The sequence below is a fragment of the Artibeus jamaicensis genome, unplaced genomic scaffold (genome assembly GCF_021234435.1).
Source record: "Artibeus jamaicensis isolate MK-2021 breed Jamaican fruit bat unplaced genomic scaffold, CSHL_Jam_final contig_288, whole genome shotgun sequence".
NCBI classification, from domain to species: Eukaryota; Metazoa; Chordata; class Mammalia; order Chiroptera; family Phyllostomidae; genus Artibeus; species Artibeus jamaicensis.
In genome coordinates, this window is record NW_026521645.1 from 492,910 (window position 1) to 514,192 (window position 21,283).

Sequence of the window (21,283 nt, forward strand, 5' to 3'; positions counted from 1 at the left end):
GAGTAAATGCTTTAGAATTTGTAGGCCATGTGCTCTCTGTTGCATGTATTCAACTCCGCCATTGTAGCTTAGAATCAACCATAAACAAACATAAATGAGCACAGCTGTGTTCCAGTAAAACTTTATTTACAAAACAGGTGGCTGGCTAGATTTGGCTCCCAGCCTGTAGTTTGCTGACCTTTCTGTTTACTTTTGCCTGTTAGCTTTTATTTCTCATTTTTCTTAATTAGTTTGGAAATTACACATTGTTTTTGTTATTTTAGTGGTTACTTGTCCAATTTGACCATGCATATTTCAGGTCTAATGCTAAATGGTAATTTAATCAATCTCTAAACCTCCAACCCTGACCACACAAGTAATATAAGGAATTGGGATACTTTAATTCCAGTTATTTCTCCCAATACGTGCACTTCTATTGTCTTGTTCTTTTTTAAAATCACAGTTTACGATATTATTTTATACAGATGTTTGTTTAGATCTGTCACATGTTTGCCCATATCTTTATCCAACATTCTTGCATCTCAGATCTTTCCTTATTTCCTTTTTTTATAACAGCTTTTTTGAGGTATACCTTATATACCATACTATTTTACCCACTTAAAGTGTACAATTCAGTAGTTTTTACTAGATTCACAAATATGTGCAACCATCACCATAGTCAATTTTAGAGCATTTTCATCAACTTTAGAAGTCCCCTACCCTTTAGCTATTATCCCTTTATCTCTATCCCACTGCCCACTCCCAGGCCTCAGCAACCACTAATCTTTGTCATTATCTGCCTGTTCTAGCTATTACATATAAATGAAACCAATTTGTGGTACGTTATGACTGGCTTCTTTCACTTAGCATAATGTTTTCAAGGTTTATCTGTACTATGGAATATATCAATCCTCTATGGCTGAATAATATTGCACTGCATACATATACAGAACAGAAATTTTGTTTATTCATTCATTAGTTCGTGGGTATTGAGTTGTTTCCACCTTTTGGCCACTGTGAATAATGCTGCTATAAATATTTGTGTACAAATTTTTGTGTGGACATAGGCTTTTACTTTTCTTGGGTACATGCAAGAAAATGGGATTTCTGGGAATGGGATTTCTGGGTCAAACGGTAACTTACATTCCCACTGGCAGTGTAGGAGAGTTCTAATTTTTGCACATCTCTGACAATCCTTGTTATCTGTTCTTCTGCTTTTAGCCATCCTTTTGGGTGTGAAGTGGTACCTCGTTGTGGTTTTGATTTACATTTCCCTGAAGACTAAGCAATTTTTTGTGTGTTTTTGCTGCCCACTTGTGTATCTTCTTTGGAGAACTCTTCAGATCCTTTGCACACTTTTTAATTATGTTATTTGTCTTGTTAATGAGTTGTAATAATTCTGTATTTTGTGGACAGTAGGCCCTTCAGATATATGATTTGCAAATACTTTCTTCCATCCTTTCAGTTGTCTTTTCACTTTTTTGATACTGTCCTTTGATGCAAAAATGTTTTTAATTTTGATAAGGTCCAATTTATCTATTGTTACCTTTTACTTGCTTGTGCTTTTGGTTGTCATATCTGAGAAGCCATTGCTAAATCCAAGGTCATGAATATATTTCCCTTTTCTTCTAACATTTTTATAGTTTTAGGTCTTACATTTAGTTTTTTGATTCATTTTTATTCTTTTGTATATGATTTGAAGTAGAGATCCAACATCATTCTTTGCATGTGGATATCCAGTTGTTACTACCATTGGTTGAAGAGACATTGAATGGTCTCAGCACCCTTGTGTTCCATTGATCTATATTTATACTTATGCCCATATTTTGTCTTGATTTACTCTTGCTTTTTAATAAGTTTTGAAATTGCGAATTATAAATTCTCTAACTTTGTTCTTTTTTAAGATTGTTTTGACTCTTTGAAGGTCCTTATAACTCCATGTGAATTTTAGAATAAGCCTGCCAATTTCTCTAAAGAAGTCAGCTGAAATTATGATAGGGATTGTGGTGAATCTGTAGATTGCTCTGGGTAGTGGGTAGTATGGCCATCTTTACAATAGTAAGTCTTCCAGTTTTTTAACATGAGATGCTTTTCCATTTGGTTAGATCTTGGTTTTTCTTTCAATAATCTCTTATAGTTTTTAGAGCATACATTTTGTATTTTAGCTAATTCCTGAATGTTTTACTCTGTTTGATGCTGTTGTAAATGGAGTTGTTTTCCAAACTGTTTTCAGATTGATCATTGCAAGTTTATAGAAATAAATTTAAAAAAATTTTTTTATTGATTATGCTGTTACAGTTGTTCTATTCCCCCCTTCATTCCCCTCCACCCTAACCCCCCATCCCCACCATTACCCCTCCTTTAGTTTATGACCATGTGTCTCAAGTCCTTTAGATTCTATATTTCCCATGCTATTCTTGACCCCCCCATCTATTTTCTATCTACTGTCTATGCTACTTATTTTCTGTACCTTCTCCCCCCTTCTCCTCCTCCCACTCCCCTGTTGCTAACCCTCCTTGAGATCTTCATTTCTATGTTTCCACTCCTGATCTAGCTGTCCTTTTAGTTTGCTTTTGTTTTAGGTGTGGTTGTTGATAACTGTGAGTTTGCTGTCCTTTCACTGTTCATGTTTCTTTAACTTCTTTTTCTTCGATAAGTCCCTTTAACATTTCATATAATAAGGGCTTGCTGATGATGAACTCCTTGAATTTGATCTTATCTGAGAAGCACTTTATCTGTCCTTCCATTCTAAATGAAAGCTTTGCTGGATAGAGCAATCTTGGTCCTAGGTCTTTGGATTTCATGACTTGGAATACCTCTTTCCAGCCCCTTCTTGCCTGTAAGGTCTCTTTTGAGAAATCTGCTGACAGTCTGATGGGGACTCCTTTGTAGGTGACTGTCCCCTTAGCTCTTGCTGCTTCTAGGATTCTCTCCTTCATTTTAATTTTGGCTAATGTAATTATGATGTGCCTTGGTGTGTTTCTTCTTGGGTCCAACTTCTTTGGGACTCTCTGAGCTTCCTGGATTTCCTGGAAGTGTATTTCCTTTGCCAGATTGGGGAAATTCTCCTTTATTATTTGTTCAAATAAGTTTTCCACTGGTGGCTGTGCCTTTCCCCCTTCTGGTACCCCTATAATTCGGATGTTGGAGCGTTTAAAGATGTCCTGGAGGTTCCTAAGACTCTCCTCATTTCTTTGAATTCTTGCTTCCTGACTCTTTTCTGTTTGGCCATTATTTGCTTTCTTCTGGTCCACTCCATTGATTTGAGTCCCAGTTTCCTTTTCATTGCTATTGGTGTCCTGTGCAATTCCATTCATTTCAGTTAGTTTCGCCTTCATATATTGGTCTAATTTGTGGCTATAATCAACCAGTTCTGTGAGGATCCTGATCACCAGTGTTTTAAACTGTGCATCTGAGAGTTTTGCTATTTCTTCATCGCTTAGATCTACGGGCTCTGGGGCTTTGAGATCTTGCAACATTTTTGGTCTGTTCTGGCGCTTTAAGTGTGAGAAGCGGTGCCTTGAACTCCCTGGTGGCTGGGTTGTGATGCTGTTAGTGGGGGCGTGGTCAGAGCGGGGAAATGGCGGCTCCCTCCACTGCCGCTTGCCGCGGGGACCCGCCAGCCCCGGTCCAACCGCCCACTCCTTCGCCTGTCCACTCGCAGACAAATGGGCGACCACAGTCAACACGCAGCACTGCTTCCCTGCTGTCTCCTCCGCGGTCACTCGCCTGGTGGCTCGCTCGGTCGCTCACTAGGTCCAACCCTGCTCCTGGATTCCGCGCGTCTGGATTCCGTGCCTGAGTCCGTCTGACCGAGTCCTCCTGTGCCACCCCTCACCAGCCGCTGGTTTCGCCCCTTACCGATCAGGCTGAAGAATTTGTTGTTAACGGACTTCCGAAAAGTTCAATTTTCCGTGTTCTGGCTGTGTTTTCTGTTGCTAATATTTGGTTGTCTCTAAACTTGGTTGTGTGAGAAGGCACCGCACATCCACCTATGCCTCCATCTTGGCGGAAGTCTCTATAGAAATAAATTTGTTTTGTATATTGATCTTATCACTTGCAGCCTTGCTGAATTTATTAGTTCTAATAGTTTTTCAGTGGACTCCTTGGAATTCTTTCCATATAAGATAATTTGTGAATAGAGATAGTTTTAGTTCTTTTTTTTCCAAATTACATGCTTTTTATGTCTTTTTCTTTATTTTTTTAATTTATTTTTCTATTGATTATGCCATTACAGTTGTTCTATTCCCCCCCTTAATTCCCCTCCACCCTACCCCCGTCCCCACCATTACCCCCCTTTAGTTTATGACCATGTGTCTCAAGTCCTTTAGATTCTATATTTCCCATACTATTCTTGCCCCCCATCTATTTTCTATCTACTGTCTATGCTACTTATTTTCTGTACCTTCTCCACCCTTCTCCTCCTCCCACTCCCCTGTTGCTAACCCTCCTTGAGATCTTCATTTCTATGTTTCCACTCCTGATCTAGCTGTCCTTTTAGTTTGCTTTTGTTTTAGGTGTGGTTGTTGATAACTGTGAGTTTGCTGTCCTTTCACTGTTCATGTTTCTTTAACTTCTTTTTCTTCGATAAGTCCCTTTAACATTTCATATAATAAGGGCTTGCTGATGATGAACTCCTTGAATTTGATCTTATCTGAGAAGCACTTTATCTGCCCTTCCATTCTAAATGAAAGTTTTGCTGGATAGATCAATCTTGGATGTAGGTCTTTGGATTTCATGACTTGGAATACCTCTTTCCAGCCCCTTCTTGCCTGTAAGGTCTCTTTTGAGAAATCTGCTGACAGTCTGATGGGAGCTCCTTTGTAGGTGACTGTCCCCTTAGCTCTTGCTGCTTCTAGGATTCTCTCCTTCGTTTTAATCTTGGCTGATGTAATGATGATGTGCTTTGGTGTGTTTCTTCTTGGGTCCAACTTCTTTGGGACTCTCTGAGCTTCCTGGATTTCCTGGAAGTGTATTTCCTTTGCCAGATTGGGGAATTTCTCCTTTATTATTTGTTCAAATAAGGTTTCCACTGGTGGCTGTTCCTCTTCCCCTTCTGGTACCCCCATAATTCGGATGTTGGAGCATTTAAAGATGTCCTGGAGGTTCCTAAACCTCTCCTCATTTTTTTGAATTCTTGTTTCTTCATATTTTTCCATTTGGTTGTGTCTTTCTTCCTTCTGGTCCACTCCATTGATTTGAGTCCCAGTTTCCTTTCCATTACTATTGGTTTCCTGTGCATTTCCATTTATTTCAATTAGTTTAGCCTTCATATATTCCTCTAATTTGTGACTATAATCAACCAGTTCTGTGAGCATCCTGATCACCAGTGTTTTGAACTGTGCATCTGATAGTTTGGCTGTTTCTTCATTGCTTAGATTTATTGGCTCTGGGGCTCTGAGTTCTTCTTGAGCCATGTTTTGATCTGTTTGTGCCTGTTACATATGAGGAAAGGCACCCTAGGTGTTCACCAGGGCGGGGCCACCTAGGTTGCTGGTTTGTGACGCTGTATGTGGGAGCGGGGTCAGAGAGGGAGCAATGGGGGTCCTCTCTGCTCACCCCTCCGCCTCACCGCTTGCCCCCACCTGTTTATCTGAGCCCAAATGTGCAAGCCCGCCGCCCTGTGCCGGGGCCTGCGTGGTCCGTCTTAATGCACGTCTCTTCACTAGTTTATCTGTGTGCAAATGTGCAAAAGCGAGACAGCCGTGCCTCGCTACCCCACACCTGGGATCTGCACCCTTGCTGCCTGGGTCGGGGGATCGTTTTTGCCCGACTTGCTCCACTGCTGGCTTTACCCCTCTCACTGGTTTAGCTGAGCATTTCGTTGTTTTTGGACTCTGTACTGTTCGATTTTCTGTGGTTTGGTTATGTTTATTGTTGTTAAAACTTTGTTGTTTTTAGATTTGGTTATGTGAGGAAGCAGTGTTTCCCCCTACACCTCCATCTTGGCCAAAGTCCTCCTTACTCTCTTAATGGAGTCCTTCTAAGAAGGGAAGAGAGCTAAAGGCTATAAATAGGACAGAGAAGGACCCAAGAATTCCATTTCTGGGTATTTATTCAAAGACACTCAAAACACTCATTGAAAAATACATGCATCCCTATGTTCATTGCAGCCTTATTTACAATAGCCAAGATATGGAAACAACTAACAGATGAATGGATAAAGAAGATGTATGTATATACAATGGAATATTATTCAGCCATTAAAAAGTGTAAAATCTTGCCATCTGTACCAACGTGGATGGTTGTAGGAAATATTAGTGAAGTAAGTTAGAGAAAGACAAATACCGTATTATTTCACTTATATGAGGAATCTAAAAAACAAAATAAATAACATAATTGAGCTCACAAGTGCAGAACATTTTGATGAGTGCCAGATGAGGGAGTGGTTGAGGAATGGATAAAAGAGTATGGAATTACTAAGTACAAATTGGTAGTTATAATATAGTAAAGGGCATATAAAGTACAGCAAAGGGAATACAGTCAATAATATTGGCATGTATGGTGTTAGGTGGATACCAGGCTTATTGGGGTGATTACTTTGTAAGTTATATAAACGTCATATCACAGTATTGTACATTTAAAACTAATAATTTGTATGTCAACTGTAATTGAAAAATAAAAAAATACTTGTAGAAAAGAAGGGAAGTTCATAACTTTAAGGTAGTTTAGTTTACATCTTTTTTCTTTTTTAGTCTGTCTTGTCCTTTTATTTACCTTAAAGACCTATAGGTATTATATAAACCTTATTGCTTTGTCTCTCATGTTTGGTGGGTATCCATTTGCAATTGATTTTTGGTATAGCATGAGGAAAGATTTTACTTTTCAAATGGAGTTGTCCTGGTCACTGTAGAATCATAACAAGTCTTGATACCTAGTAGAATAAATTCTACCTTCTTCAAGAATGTCTCTTCTTTAATAAATACCTAACCTTTCTTGACATTTTGCTTGTCTGTATAAGTGTTAGAATCAACTTGTTCAGTTCCACAAGGAAAAGCTTAACAAATCTTGGGATTTATATTGGTTTGACATTAAAATAATGTGTGAGAGTTGACATCTATACAATATTGAGTCTTCCACCACAGGCATTTTTTTCCTTTTTTTTTTTTTTTTTGGTGTTATTTAAAATCTGAAAAAAACATTTTATGGCTGTCTTTAGAGAGGTCTTATGTTTTATTAGATTTATTCCCCAACATTTGATAGTTTTAGGTGTAAATACTATCATAAAATATTTTTATAGTGTTGTAGGTTGAAATTGTTTTTTTTATTTTGACCTTTTATCTGTCATTCTTGCTAAAACTCAGTAATTCTAACAATGTATTTATAGCTTCTTTTGGATTTTCATTATATGTAATCATATTGCATCTGATCTTGATTTTTTTCTATCCAACCCTCATACCATTACTTATTTTCTTTTGCTTAACTGCATTGCTTGCTGTAGATTATTTTGGGATTTCATTTTGTTTATTTTTTAAAGATAACCACTATCAGATTAAGGAAGTTCTTTTCTATTCCTGTCTTATTACAAGTAATTTTTTTATCCTCACCTGAGGACATTTTCTCATTGCTTTTTAGAGAGAGAGACAAAGACAGAGAGACAGAGACATCAATGTGAGAGAGAAACATCGATCACTTTCCTTGTTATACTAACCCTGACTGGGAATTGATCCTGCAACCTGGGTATGTGCCCTTACCAGGAATCAAAACTGCGACCTTTCGGTTTATGGGATGATGCTCCAACCAACTGAGCCACACCTGCCGGTGCCTGATTTGTTAAGAAATTTTTTAATCATAAGTGAATATATAATTTTATCAATGCCTTTTGTTTTCCTATTGAGATGATTACATGACTTTTCCCTTATTTTCTGTTAATGGAGTAATTATACAATCTGTAGTGATGTGTTTTTTCTATATTATATTTGCTTTGCTAATATTTTGCTAGGAGTCTTGCATGTATGTTAGTGATGTACATTTCTGTAATGTTTTGTTAGGTCTTGAGATCAAGTGTGATGCCTGTCATAAAATATTTCAGTAGTATCTGATTTTTTTTTTTTTTCTGGAAGAGGTGAGGTAAAACTTACATTATTTTTTCCTTAAGTATTTTGTAGAAACACAGGTGAAACCATCTGGGCCCATAGTTGTCTTTGTAGGGAAATTTTCAATTCTAATCTCAATTTCAGATTTTCTCTTTTGTCAGTTTTGCTAAGTTATATTTTCTAGAAACCTTTGTTTTAGCTAAAATTTTCAAAATTTTGGTATATACATTTTTTGTAATATTCTTATCTTTTAATATTTTATAACATCTGAAGAAAAGGCACTTCTATTCCTGACATATGCTATTTGTCTTCTAAATATATCCCAAGAGTTTATCAGTTTTATTTTGTAAAAACTAATTTCTGTTCTTTTCATACTGTATGATTTTCTATTTCTTTAGTTTCTGGTCTTATTTCCTTTTTAAAAGTTTCTTTGGATGATTTGTTCTTTCTATAACTTATTCCTGATAAATACTTACCTAATTAAGTTTTGGCTGCCTTTTTTCTAAACTAATATAATTAAAGCTATATGTGGGGTAGGGAAAAGTAAGTCTACAATTGGAAAATAGTGCTATAATTAAATAATACAAGAATAAACTCTGTTTTGTGTATTCACAACTGTAAATCTACAGTGGATTTGCCCACCCCTGTATTTTTCTGTAAACATGACTTTAGCTACATTCCACAAGCTGGATTTTCAATGTCATTCAGTAAAAGTATACTCTAATTGGTATCAAGGTTCTCCTTTGACCCTTGGAAGTAGTTTAGAATAATTAGTGTCAAACATGGGAATTCTATATATCTTTTTTCATATTGATTACTAGCAAAATTCCATTATAGTTAGAGAATATACTCTATATGGTCCTTTGAAATTTGTTGAAATTGGCTTTTTATAGTTTGAAATTTGTTGTGACTTGCTTTATTCCTTTTTTTAAAAAGTGCTTCTGTGTATATTTGAAAAGAAGGTGTCTTCTTAAATTGTTGGATACAGTGTTTTGTATTTGCCCATTAATTAATTTGCCAAATCAATTGTGTTGTTCAGAATGTGTATAACCTTACTGATTTTACTGTTTTGCCTGTTCCCTAAGGAAGATGTTTTGAAACTTTACATGATGATTATTGATTTTTTTCTTATTTATTTTGAGGCTTTATTGTTAGGTGCTTTACATTTTGAATTGTTACCTCTTCCTGGTAAATTGCATTTGTCATTTTCAAGTGTCATTTGTCATTTTCAGTATCTTTATCTGTAGTAATACTTTCTTAAAGTTTACTTCGTCTTATATTTGTGTAACTTCTCTAGATGATTTTGGTTAAAACTTGCACCTATATATTTTTTTCTCTTCTTTCATTTCAATCTTTGTATTTATGATATGGTTTGATTTTCTATCCATTCTAACATTATGTCTTTATCAACTAATGGGTGTTATTCTTGGGTTTAAATCTTTTAATTTTTCCCCTCTTGTTTTAGGTTTCTTTTTCTCTTAATTGTCTTTTGGATTGATTTTTTTTTTTAATCATGCCATTTCCCTACTTTTTGTTTGGAAGTTAATGAGTCTTGTATTTTAGTGTTTTATTATAGCAATTGCAGCAAGCAATAGACTTTTTAAGGTCTAATATTTAGTTCCTTTATTCTCTTGAACAATGAAAGTTCTTAGAGCACATTTTACTATTACTCCTAACTTATGTTGCTATTGTTGCAGTGTATGTTTTATACTATCAGTGTCCATTTACCCACGTTTTCACTTGCATTGCTTTTCATGCTGCCCAGCATTTCTTAGCTTGTATCTGGAATCATTTTGGTTTCTTTGATGAATAAAGAATACCATTTTGTATTCCCTTAGTGTGGGTCTGCTGGTGATTCATTCTTAGTTACTGTTTGATGATATGAGACTCTTCAGTTTCTTCTCATGCTATTACAATTACCTGTTGAATTCTTCTTAACAAATCATTAAAATTTTTTGCAGTCGCAGTTGATACACATTATGTTAGTTTCAGGTGTATTCCCCAATGATTAGACATTATATAATTTAGTAGTGATCATCCTGATAACTCTTGCACCCACCTGACACTATACATAGTTACTAGAATATTATTGACTGTACATTGTACTTCCTGTGTTTTACTTTACATCCCCATAACTATTCTATAAAAACCAATTACCTGTTGAATTCTTATTACTGATTTTTATAGTTTTTAGTTCTGAAATTTCCAAATGGTACACTTTTATAGTCTCCAGTTCTTTGAAGTTCTCTATTTTGTCTTTTATTCTTTGAGCAGAGCAGCACTTGTATCTGGTACTTCCAATAGCTAGAGTCCATGTTTATCTTTCTACTGTCGTGTTTTTTCTTCATTCACATCATCTTGTTTTGTACTTGGATTTTTTTGCTTGTATGTCAGAAATTCTATCTGTACAATTACTTGAGAAATAATTTCAGCCCTAGGATGATATCTTCCTCCAGAGAGAATTTTAAGTTTGCTTTGGCAAGCTAGGGTTATATTAATCCAGTTTTGGTGACTGAGATCACTGAAGCAAAGCTGCAATTCCTGGTAAGTCCTCTCAACTTCTGGCTCACTCATTCTTAAGATATGCAGCATTTTGGTTACCCTCCCAGAGTTCATCATGGTTATTGTCTCCATAGCCCTGGAGGTTGCATTTTTAAAGTGCCTCTTGGCCAACCTTCCCTTTCCTAGGCAAAAAAAGACCCAAATGTCTTTGTGTTGCCCCTGGTCCAGAAATTCTCTTTTGTCTTGTGACTCTGTCTTCACGCAGATGTTTAGGATAGTCTGTCTAGCTTTTTCTAGTTGACCTCAGTGTTGGGTTGGCCCCTGTTACATAGTCCAGCATCACTTGTGTAACTGTCACTCTTTCGTTCTGTGTCTGATATACACATATATTCTTATCCATCTGATGAGTGGAAATATTTCACTATTATAATTTGATATCCTTGGTTACTGTAAGGTTGAGCAATGTTTCGTATTTTATTGGCTATTTTAATTTATCTGGTCCGTATCTTTTTGGAGTACTTTTTTTAAAAAAAATTTAATTGTTGTTCAAGTACAGTTTTCTGTCTTTTACTGCCATCCTAGCCCACCCCACCAGTGCTCCCCACCTCCCTCCCATTTCCACCCCCCCTTAGTTGTTGTCCATGTGTCCTTTATACTAGTTCCTGTAAATCCTCCCCTTTTTCCCCTGAAATTCCCTCCCCTATCCCCTCTAGTCACTGTCCACCTGTTCTCTATTTCAGTGTCTTTGTTTACATTTTGATTGCTTGCTTGTTTTGTTGTTCAGCTTTCTTTTGAAGGTGAGATCATATGGTATTTGTCTTTCACCGCCTGGCTTATTTCACTCAGCAAAATGTTTTCCATTTCCATCCATGCTGTTGCAAACCGTAGGAGCACCTTCTTTCCTTCTGCTGCATAAAATTCCATTGTGTATATGTACCATAATTTTTTGATCCATTCTTTTACTGATGGGCATCTACGTTGCTTCCAACTCTTGGCTATTGTAAATTGTGCTGCTATGAACATTGGTGTTCATGGGTTCTTTTCGATTGGTGTTTTAGGGTTCTTAGGATATAATCCTAGCAGTAGAATTGCTGGGTCAAAAGGCATGTTCATTTTTATTTTTCTGAGAAAATTCCATACTGTTTTCCATAATGGTTGTACCAGTCTGCAATCCCACCAACAGTGAACTAGGGCCCCTTTTCCCCACAACCTCTCCAACATTTGTTGTTTGTTGCTTTGTTTATGATAGCCATTCTGACCATTATGATAGCCATTCTGATAGCTTTTAATTTTGATGAGATCCCATTTGCTTATTCTTTCCTTTATGTCCCTTGCTCTAGGGGACATATCAGTAAAAATGTTGCTGCGTGAAATATCTGAGATTTTTCTGCCAACATTCTCTACTAGGACTTTAATGGTGTCATGGCTTATATTTAAGTCTTTTATCCATCTTGAATTTATTTTGGTGTATAGTGTGAGTTGGTGCTCGAGTTTCATTTTTTTGGATATAGCTGTCCAGTTCTCCCACCACCATTTATTGAAGAGGCTATTATTAGTCCATTTTATGTTGCTGCCCCCTTTGTCAAACATTAATTGACCATAGAGACTTGGGCTTATTTCTGGGCACTCTGTTCTGTTCCATTGGTCTATGTGCCTGTTTTTATGCCAGTACCAGGCTGTTTTGATTACAGTGTCATTGTAATATAGTTTGGTATCAGGTATTGTGATCCCTTCTCTTTCTCAAAATTGCACCTGCTATTTGGGGTCGTTTATGGTCCCATGTAAATTTTTGAAGTGTTTGTTCTATATCTGTGAAGTATGCTATTGGACTTTAAAAGGTATTGCATTGAATCTATAAATTGCTTTGGGTAGTATGGACATTTTGATGATGTTAATTCTTCCAATCAATGAATATAATATATGTTTCCATTAGTTTGTGTCTTCCTTGATTTCTTTCTTCAGTGTTTTGTAGTTTTCTGCATACAGGTCTTTTACCTCCTTGGTTAGGTTTATTCCTAGGTGTTTTATTTTTCTTTTTGCTGTATTGAATGGGATTTTTTTTCTTGACTTCTGCTTCTGCTGTTTCATTGTTTGTATACAAAAATGCCTTTGATTTCTGGATATTGCCTTTGTATCCCACTGTTTTCCCAAATTCATTTATTAGGTTAAGCAGTTTTTGGGTAGAATCTATAGAATTTTCCATGTACACGATCATGTCATCTGCAAATAGTGACAATTTTGTATCCTCCTTTCCAATTTGGATGCCTTTTATTTCCTTTTCTTGTCTGATCACTGTGGCTAAAACTTCCAATACTATATTGAATAGGAGTGGTGAAAGTGGACAACCTTGTATTGTTCCCGATCTTAGTGGAAAAGATTTTAGTTTTTGCCCTTTGAGTATGATGTTGGCTGTAGGTCTCTCATATATGGCCTTTATTATATTGAGGAATGCTCCCTCTGTTCCCACTTTGCTGAGTGTTTTTTATCATAAATGGGTGTTGTGCCTTATCAAAAGCTTTTTCCACATCTATTGGTATGATATGTGATTTTTGTCTTTGCTTTTGTTTATATGATATATTACACTTACTGATTTGCGAATGTTGAACCATCCTTGCATCCCTGGGATGAATCCCACTTGGTCATGGTGTGTGATCTTTTTAATGTATTGTTGGATGTGGTTTGACAATATTTTGTTGAGGATTTAACATCTATGTTCATCAGAGATGTTGGCCCGAAGTTTTCTTTGTTTGTTGTATCTTTATCTGGTTTTGGGATTAGAATGATGCTGGCTTCATAAAAAGAGTTTGGGAATCTTCCATCATTTTGGGTTTTTTTGAATAGCGTGTGAAGAATAGGGGTTAGCTCTTCCTTAAATGCTTTGTAGAATTCTCCTGTGAAACCATCTGGTCCAGGGCTTTTGTGCTTCGGGAGATTTTTGATTACTCCTTCAATTTCATTTGCTGTTATTGGTCTATTCAGGCTGCTTCTTCTTCATTGAGTTTTGGAAGATTATATTTTTCTAGAAATTTGTCCATTTCACCTAAGTTTTCAAATTTCTTGGCATACAGTTCTTCATAGTAATTTCTTACAATCCTTTGCATTTCTGTGGTATCAGTTGTAATCTCTCCTGTTTCATTTCTGATTGTGTTTGTGTCCATTCCCTTCTTTTCTTGATGAGCCTACTTAAAGGCTTGTCAATTTTATTTATCATTTAGAAAAACTAGCTCCTGGGTGCACTGATCCTTAGAATTGTGCTTTTAGTCTCTATTTCATTTAATTCTGTTCTGATATTGGTTATTTCCTCACTTCTACTTGCTCTGGGCTGTCTTTGTTGTTGTTCATCAAGTTCTTGTAGGCGTAGGGTTAGGTTGTTTGTTTGAAATGTTTCTATCTTCTTTCAGTAGGCCTGTATAGCTTTGAACTTCTCTCTCAGGACTGCTTTCGCTGTGTCCCATAACTTTTGGGTTCTCGTAAGTTCATTTATGTTTGTTTCCAGAGACTTTTAAATTTCTTCCCTAATTTCATTCTCGACCCATTTGTTGTTGAATTGAATACTATTCAATCTTCATGATTTTGAATGTTTTGGGTCTTTTCTCTTGGGGTTGGTTCCCAGTTTTAGTCCCTTGTGATTGGAGAAAATGCTTGGGATGATTTCAGTTTTCTTGAATTTGTTGAGGCTTGTTTTGTATCCTATCATGTGGTCTATATTTGAAAATGTTCCATGTGCATTTGAAAAGAATGTGTATTTATCTTCTTTGGGATGAAGGGCTGTATATATACCAGTTAAGTCTATTTCATCTAGGATATTGTTCAATGCCGCAGTATCTTTGTTGATATTTTGTTTTGAAGATCTGTCCGTTTTTGACAGTGGGGTGTTAACATCCCCAGGTATAATTGTGTTGCTGTCAATATCTTCGTTGAAGTCCTCTAAGATTTTCTTGATATATTTTGCTGCTATGTTGGGTGCATCCATATTTACAATGTTTATATCTACTTGGTGGGTTCTTCCCTTGAGTATTACGAAGTGACCTTCTGGGTCTCTTTTTATGGCCCTTATTTTGAAGACTGTTTTGTCTGATGTGAGTATTGCTACCTTGGCTTTTTTTTTTTTTTTCTGGCCGTTTCCTTGCAAAATTTCTTTCCAGCCCTTCACTTTTAGTCTGTGTAGGTCTTTTTTCCTGAGATGGGTCTCTTGTAGGCAGCATATGTGTGGGTCATGCTTTTTTTATCCATTCAGCTATTCTGTGTCTTTTGATTGGAGCATTTAATCCATTTACGTTTAAAACTATTATTGATAGGTACTTGTTCATTGTCATTTTTATACCTGTGTTTCTCTTTGTCTTTTTCTTTTCCTTCCTTTCCTTTAGTATTTCTTGCAGAGCTGGTTTGGTGGAGGTGTATTCTTTTAGACTTTTTTTGCTTTGGAAACTCTTTATTTGGTCTTCTATCTTGATTGAGAGCTGTGCTGGGTAAAGTAACCTTGGTTGCAGGCCTCTGGTTCTCATTACTTGGAATATTTTTTGCCATTCTCTTCTTGCTTTGAGTATTTCCATTGAGAAGTCAGGAGCTAACCTTATTGGGGCTCCCTTCTATGTTACTTCCTTTTTCTCCCTTTCTGCCTTTAAGATTCTCTTTCTGTCTTGGAATTTTGCCATTTTAATGATGATGTGTCTTGAAGTGGGCCTCCATGGGTTCCTCTTGATTGGGACTCTCTGTGATTCCTGGATTTGTGTCACTTTTTCTCTCATCAAATTAGGGAAGTTTTCCATCATTACTTTTTCAAATAGATTTTCTATCCCTTGCTCTTCTTCTCCTTCTGGTATCCCTGTTATTCGGATATTATTATGTTTCATATTGTCTTGCATTTCTCTTAATCCCTCTTCATTCTTTCTGAGCCTCTTTTCCTTTCCTCACTCTTTCTGGGTGTTTTTTTCTACTTTTTCCTCCAACTCACTGATCTGATCTTCTGCTTCATCAATCCTGCTTTTGATTCTTTCCACTGTGTTCTTCAGTTCCAAAATTGTATTCTTCATTTTCTCTTGGCCCTTGCTGATAGTTTCTATTTCCTTTTTCATGTGGAGATAGTTTGCAGTGAGTTCATTGTAATTCCCCTGTAGTTTCTGGTAGCTTGTTGTGAGCTCTTTGAAATTCCTTATAACCAGTGCTTTGAATTCAATATCTGATAGCTGACTTGCCTCTATTTCATCTAGCACTCTTTCTGAGGCTTCCTCCTTTCCTTTCATTGGGGGATTGTTTCTTTGTCTTTCCATTGTTTGTGAGACTCTTCTTGTTAGCTTCAGCTTTTTAAACTGGTTTGTTCTGCCTTCCTGGATTTATGGTCTGAATTTCTGTGGTATAATACCTGTGAGATTCAGTGGTGTAGTCTTCTTGATCTCCCCAGCTCACTGGTCTTAGGCTGTCCTTTATGCTGGCTCTGAGTTTGTCTTTGGGTTTTTGTTTTGGGGGTCTTTTCTTTTTGTGGGCCCTTCTCACCAGCTGGTGAACTGATGGTCCCTCTCTCCACCACCCTTTTTAATTTGTTGTGCTGGTGAGGGCGGATTGTGTTATAGCTAGTTCTTCTGCATGTACAGGGTTGTGAGGATTCTCTTTTGCTCTTGTTCAGTTGTTTGCCCTGGGTAGTTTCTCCACTCTTCAGTTGTATTTCCAGATAGGTCTTGGGTTGAGGTTTGTGTGGTTTTCACCTTCTGTTGTTATATGTTGGTGGTTCCTTTGTTGTTGGATTTCCTCTTCCTGGAGTACTTTTCATCTTGGCCTTCTATCTTGATTAACACTTTATTAATACTTTCCCATATTAACACTTTATTCTTGGTGTTCATCTCTTATATGTTGCAAATAATTTCTCTCATTCTTTCACAGTCTTTTACATTTCAATTATGACTGTCATATTAAATATTTTAATTTTTAGGTATTCATATCTTTTAGTCTTTATGGCTTCTGGGTTTTGTCTTGCAGATTAGGACATAATAGATATTTTATATATTTTTTTTATATTTATGTCTCTGTAATTCTTTGGACTATTTTTTATGTATTTTGTGAAATAACTGATTTCTTTTCTAAATGAACAGTATAAGGAGAGGAGTTCCTGTTTCCTTGTACTTGTAAAGGTTTTTTTCACACTTGAAGAAGAGCAGCAGTCAAAGCTTTGGCCAGGTATCTCAGTTGGTTAGAGTGTTGTCCTGATATGCCAAGGTTGTAGGTTTGATCCCCAGCTAGGGCCCATATTACGAACCAACCAATAGCCCTCACTGGTGTGACTCAGTGGATTGAGTGCTGGCCTGCGAACCAAAGGGTTTCTGGTTTGATTCCCAGTCAGGCACATGCCTGGGTTGTGGGTCAGTTCAGGTCTTTGATAGGGGATGTGTGACAGGCAAACGCAGATTGCTGTTTCTGTCCTCTTCTTGTTCCCACCCTTCCCCTCTGTCTAAAAATAAATTAAAAATATTTTTAAAAAAGAACCAGCCAACGAATGTGTACATAGGTAGAACAGAACCGGAGATTGATGTTTCCCATTCTTTGTCTTTCAAATAAAAACTAAAAAAATAAAGAGTAGTCAGTAGTTCTGAGATAACTTGTATTTGGGGTTCTCCCTGTTCCTTCCCATACAGTCATATCTTGGGGAAAATAAAGCTTGGGTGTTTTCTTGGGGTAGGTTCTCCTGGCTGAGTGACATAGATGGGAATGACTAAAGGGGAGACAGGTTATGGTCTGTTATCAAATGTTGAGACTAGTGATAAAGTGTAAGGCCCACTTTCTTTTTTGTAACTAGTTTATTTTTATAAAAGAGAGCTATTCAATTTTTAAAACTTAACATAATATAGGAAAGTTCAAAGAAGAAAGGGGAAAGACTGCCCCAGATTCCATACAGTGGTGACCATCTTTTAGGATCTGTGTCTGTAGCACACATGTGAGCATACATAGACCTTTACAAGTTAAGATCCTATGAACCATGCTGTATGTCGCTTGAGTTGGCAACCCTAGTGGAAGCCATTCCAGGCCAGCAGGTGCAGATCTACCCATGCTTATAGCCCCAGGGCAAGAGCAAGAACTTCAGAGCCAGGACCCTTATGTTTGAGTCCAGCCCTGTCACCATTCAGAAGTGCAGACAGGATAGGTAGTTCTGTGTCTCAGTTTCCTCATCCATAAGCTTGGATGCTATCAGTGCCAGCCTATGAGGTCTTGGGACGAACTGACTGAACACACAGTGTGGTGACTCCACCGCCTGTAGCATCAATCTGGGTGGCTGCATGACATTCTGGGGTGTGATACAACCTGAGGTACGTCCTGTTGCTGTAGACCAGGAACTCCCCAACCCACTGAGCTGTCTGTTAGAAACTGGGGCAAGTGTCTCAAAGCATTGCTCACCTTACTGCCTGAGCTCTGCCTTCCCCATCCGTATCCCGTGGGGCGTCTGTGGGAAAATTGTCTTCCATAAAACTGGTCCCTGGTGCCAAAATATTTGGGGACTGCTGCTTTAAAAAGACCTTGGTGGATATCTTTGTGCCACCACCTTGAGGTTTGAAGTGATGTTTGCTCAACCCTTTCAATATGGCCAGCCTAGTGGTTGCTGAGGCAACCTTCTACTTTTTGTGCTGAGGCAGACTGTGGTTGCCTTGCTGAAGACAAATTCCAGGGTTTGGAATCAGGGTCCACACACTGCTAGCAGTGAGAAGCCAGAGGGCAGGCTGGCCTCTGAGGAACCTTTTGAACTTAGTGCTTCCTACCCAACCTCCACGTTCTGTGACTGGTTCCCAGGCTTCACTGGGAGAAAGTGTACATGTGGTGGCATGTTGCCTAGGGCTGACCTCTCCTTCTCTTACAGGTTCAGCAGTACCGGGTTGCCATGACTGCAAAGGATTGCTCCATCATGATCTCACTCTCCCCTTGTCTTCAGGATGAAAGGTGAGGTGTCCATGGCCTGCATCACATGTCTTTGGTCTAACAGGATTTTAGATAAAATCTTTTTGCATTGACAAGAGTAGGTTTCCCCATATTTACAGAGCCCCAGGTGGAATCACATTTTTTCAGAAGCTGATCGATCTCTAAGGCCTGCTGGGTATCCTGCTGTATACTAATTCTTGTGGTCTAGAAAGTTGTACAACCTGTCAAAAAGACATTCAGTCAAAAAGACATTTATGGAGAATAATTTTAAAAGATGGTTCTATTAAATTTAAGATTACCATTATTTTCTAAGAAAATACCCTAAGGACTTAGAAGCAGTTTGGCTAGTGTGGTGCAAATTCCATTTTTTTTCTTTTTTTAAAAAAGATTTTACTTATTTTTAGAGAGGGGAAGGGAGGGAGGAAGAAGAGACAAACATCAATGTGTAGTTGCCTCTCACATGCCTCCTACAGGGGATCTGGCTTACAACCCAGGCATGTGTGCTGACTAGGAATTGAACCAGCTACCCTTTGATTCATAGGCCAGCACTCAGTCCACTGAGCCACACCAGCCAGGGTACAAATTCTTTTCTTTCAAAGAAAGCCCCAAGTTCCTGTCAAGGATCTGAGTCCTGAGAAGCTGTAGGTTCCCATAGACCTGTTCCCCTGCCTCTACCAGGCCCTGAAATGTCCACCTTCAGAGTCATTTTGAAGCCTTTAAAACAACATGTGCATTGTTCTGCTGCCTGTTTGCCGTGTCTCTCCCTAGACACCATATTGTCAACCATCTTTTTTTAGGAATTCAGGATGAACCTGATAACATTCTCTTAGTAAATAGATGGCATCTTTAGCATTTATCTTCAGGGTGCAAAACCCCACACACAGTATTTATGGAATGTTCTGCATTCTTCTGACAAATGTTCTTGGGTCAGGGTGAACTTGTTACTGGCTTCTAATCATTCATTTTTTTGCTTTTGAACTAAGCATTTCCAGGAGTCCTGCTGCCTGGAAGGCATATAGAATTGTCCATTTTCTGATAGGAAACATGGAGGGACATTTATAGGGTACAAATGAAATAAAGAAAAAATATTCTACTTATTTGAAAACTCCTGTTATTCCCCTCCCCAAAATGCCCCCAGTGCTTGGTTATGATGAATCCATTTGCTGCATTAAGCTAGTGATGTTGGATGAGAGAAAATCACACAGATGTTATGATCTACCACCCTACCTGAAGCAAGGATGCAGCTGGGATGCAAAGACTGTACATAAATGTGAGGGGCTGAGGGCCCAGGGCCCAGGGCCCCAATACCCTAAAAAAACCCTTTAAAAACTGACACATAGGGATAGGAGCCAGGAAATGAATCCAGGAAGTTCTGAAACACATGGGTACCAGTCTTAGCCCCTGGGTGGCACAGAATTTAGGTGTCAGGGGTCACACACTGGGCACATGAGGAGCTTCTGGTTGACATTTTTGTAGGGGTGGCCCTCTGGCCATGCTCCCACCAGCTGTTGTGTGATGGATTCACATCATCTTGTTGGGTGCTGGCTGGTTCTAAAGTGAGAAATTGAGGTGTCCTTTAACATGTGTAGCCCTGTGAGGGCTGGAGACATGGACTCTCTGAAGCCCAGCTGAGCTGAGCTTGGGTGTTAGGCCCTGACAGGAAACTTTGAAGCAAGACCTTAATATGCAAGTGTGTTTGTTCTCTGCTGTTCAGAAGGAACTGGCTAGAAACCCAGCTGCTGAGCCCTGGTTTGTTTTTCTTGGCTGTATTTCAGAGCAGGAATCAAGTTAGAGTCTCGGCCTCGATTAGAATCAACATGTCTGTTAGCCTTCCTTCTCCCAGGCAGAAGCTTTTGAAATTGTTTTGTTTGATGTTTTTTTCTTGGTGATTTCTGAAAAGTAGTTAAAGCATGGGGAAAAAAGGACTCCTGACTGCTTCCCTTCAGCCACACTGAGCTCATCCAGTGCATGTGACCAGTCACCTGGCCCCAGACTGTGCACTGAGAATGCTGACAGTATTAGCACAAAATTCAGAATTAGTCTCAGTGTTTTTAAGTAAAAGTAATTGTTTATATATTGTTACAAGCATATAATTCTTCTGATATTTAGAAAAACCACACAAACAAGCCCCAAGAAACAAAATACAAAACACTGCAGATGCCATTTGAGAATTAAACATGAAACCAGACATGTGGGAGGTGTGTATGAAATCTGTTCTCGACATTTTATCCATTTGGCTGTTAAATAGCCAGATCAACTTTCTACTTTTCCTTAGCTTTTGTAATACTTGACCTATAATGCAGTATCTTTTTCAGCATTTACTTTTACCACTGGGATATGAGAAATGTCATAAGTATCTGAAGTAATTGGTTTGTCATCTTTCTTCACTTTAACCCTCTCTCACCTGGTGTGGTGGCAGGTTTCAGAGCAGGCACCTATTTGGCAGAAGCTTTAAACACAGGTGCACAAGGGAGAGAGATGGAGATTAGATGCACACAGATGTACAGAATGGGCGCTACTTGTGAGCCAGGATGAAAGGATTTTGGAAGGCTGAATCTTTTTATTTTACTTTCAGGTCTGATCAAAGGCCCATCGTCCCTTCATCAAGATCCAGGTTTGCCTTCTCCGTGTCTGTACTGGACCTTGACCTTAAACCCTATGAGAGCATCCCTCATCAGTATATACTGGATGGCAAGATAGTCAACTACTATTCAAAGACTGTACATGCCAAAGACACCACCATGATGTCGCCTAGGTTTAAGGAAAGTGAAGATTGTACATTAGTTCTCCATAAAGTCTAACTTTTTTCCTGTTGTCATTGAAACTTGAACATAAAATGTGAAGGTTGAACAATAGAGCTCTTTTCT

General features: G+C 38.0%; 1 protein-coding gene across 2 annotated transcripts in view; it reads left to right on the forward strand.

Annotated features, from left to right (window-relative positions):
* The window catches only part of IPPK (inositol-pentakisphosphate 2-kinase), a 60,245-nt gene extending 38,974 nt beyond the window's left edge, over positions 1 to 21,271 (forward strand). Inside the window, exons 12-13 of one of the 2 annotated variants that reach the window (XM_037157090.2) lie at positions 18,358 to 18,437; positions 20,992 to 21,271. In XM_037157090.2, coding sequence (XP_037012985.2) covers positions 18,358 to 18,437; positions 20,992 to 21,217 — 306 coding nt within the window. In that variant the 3' untranslated portion in view covers positions 21,218 to 21,271. Of the gene's footprint in view, positions 1 to 7,554; positions 7,660 to 18,357; positions 18,440 to 20,991 lie in introns of those variants that run through there. The other variant, XM_053662802.1, reaches the window with a different exon arrangement.
* The last annotated feature ends 12 nt before the right edge of the window (positions 21,272 to 21,283 follow it).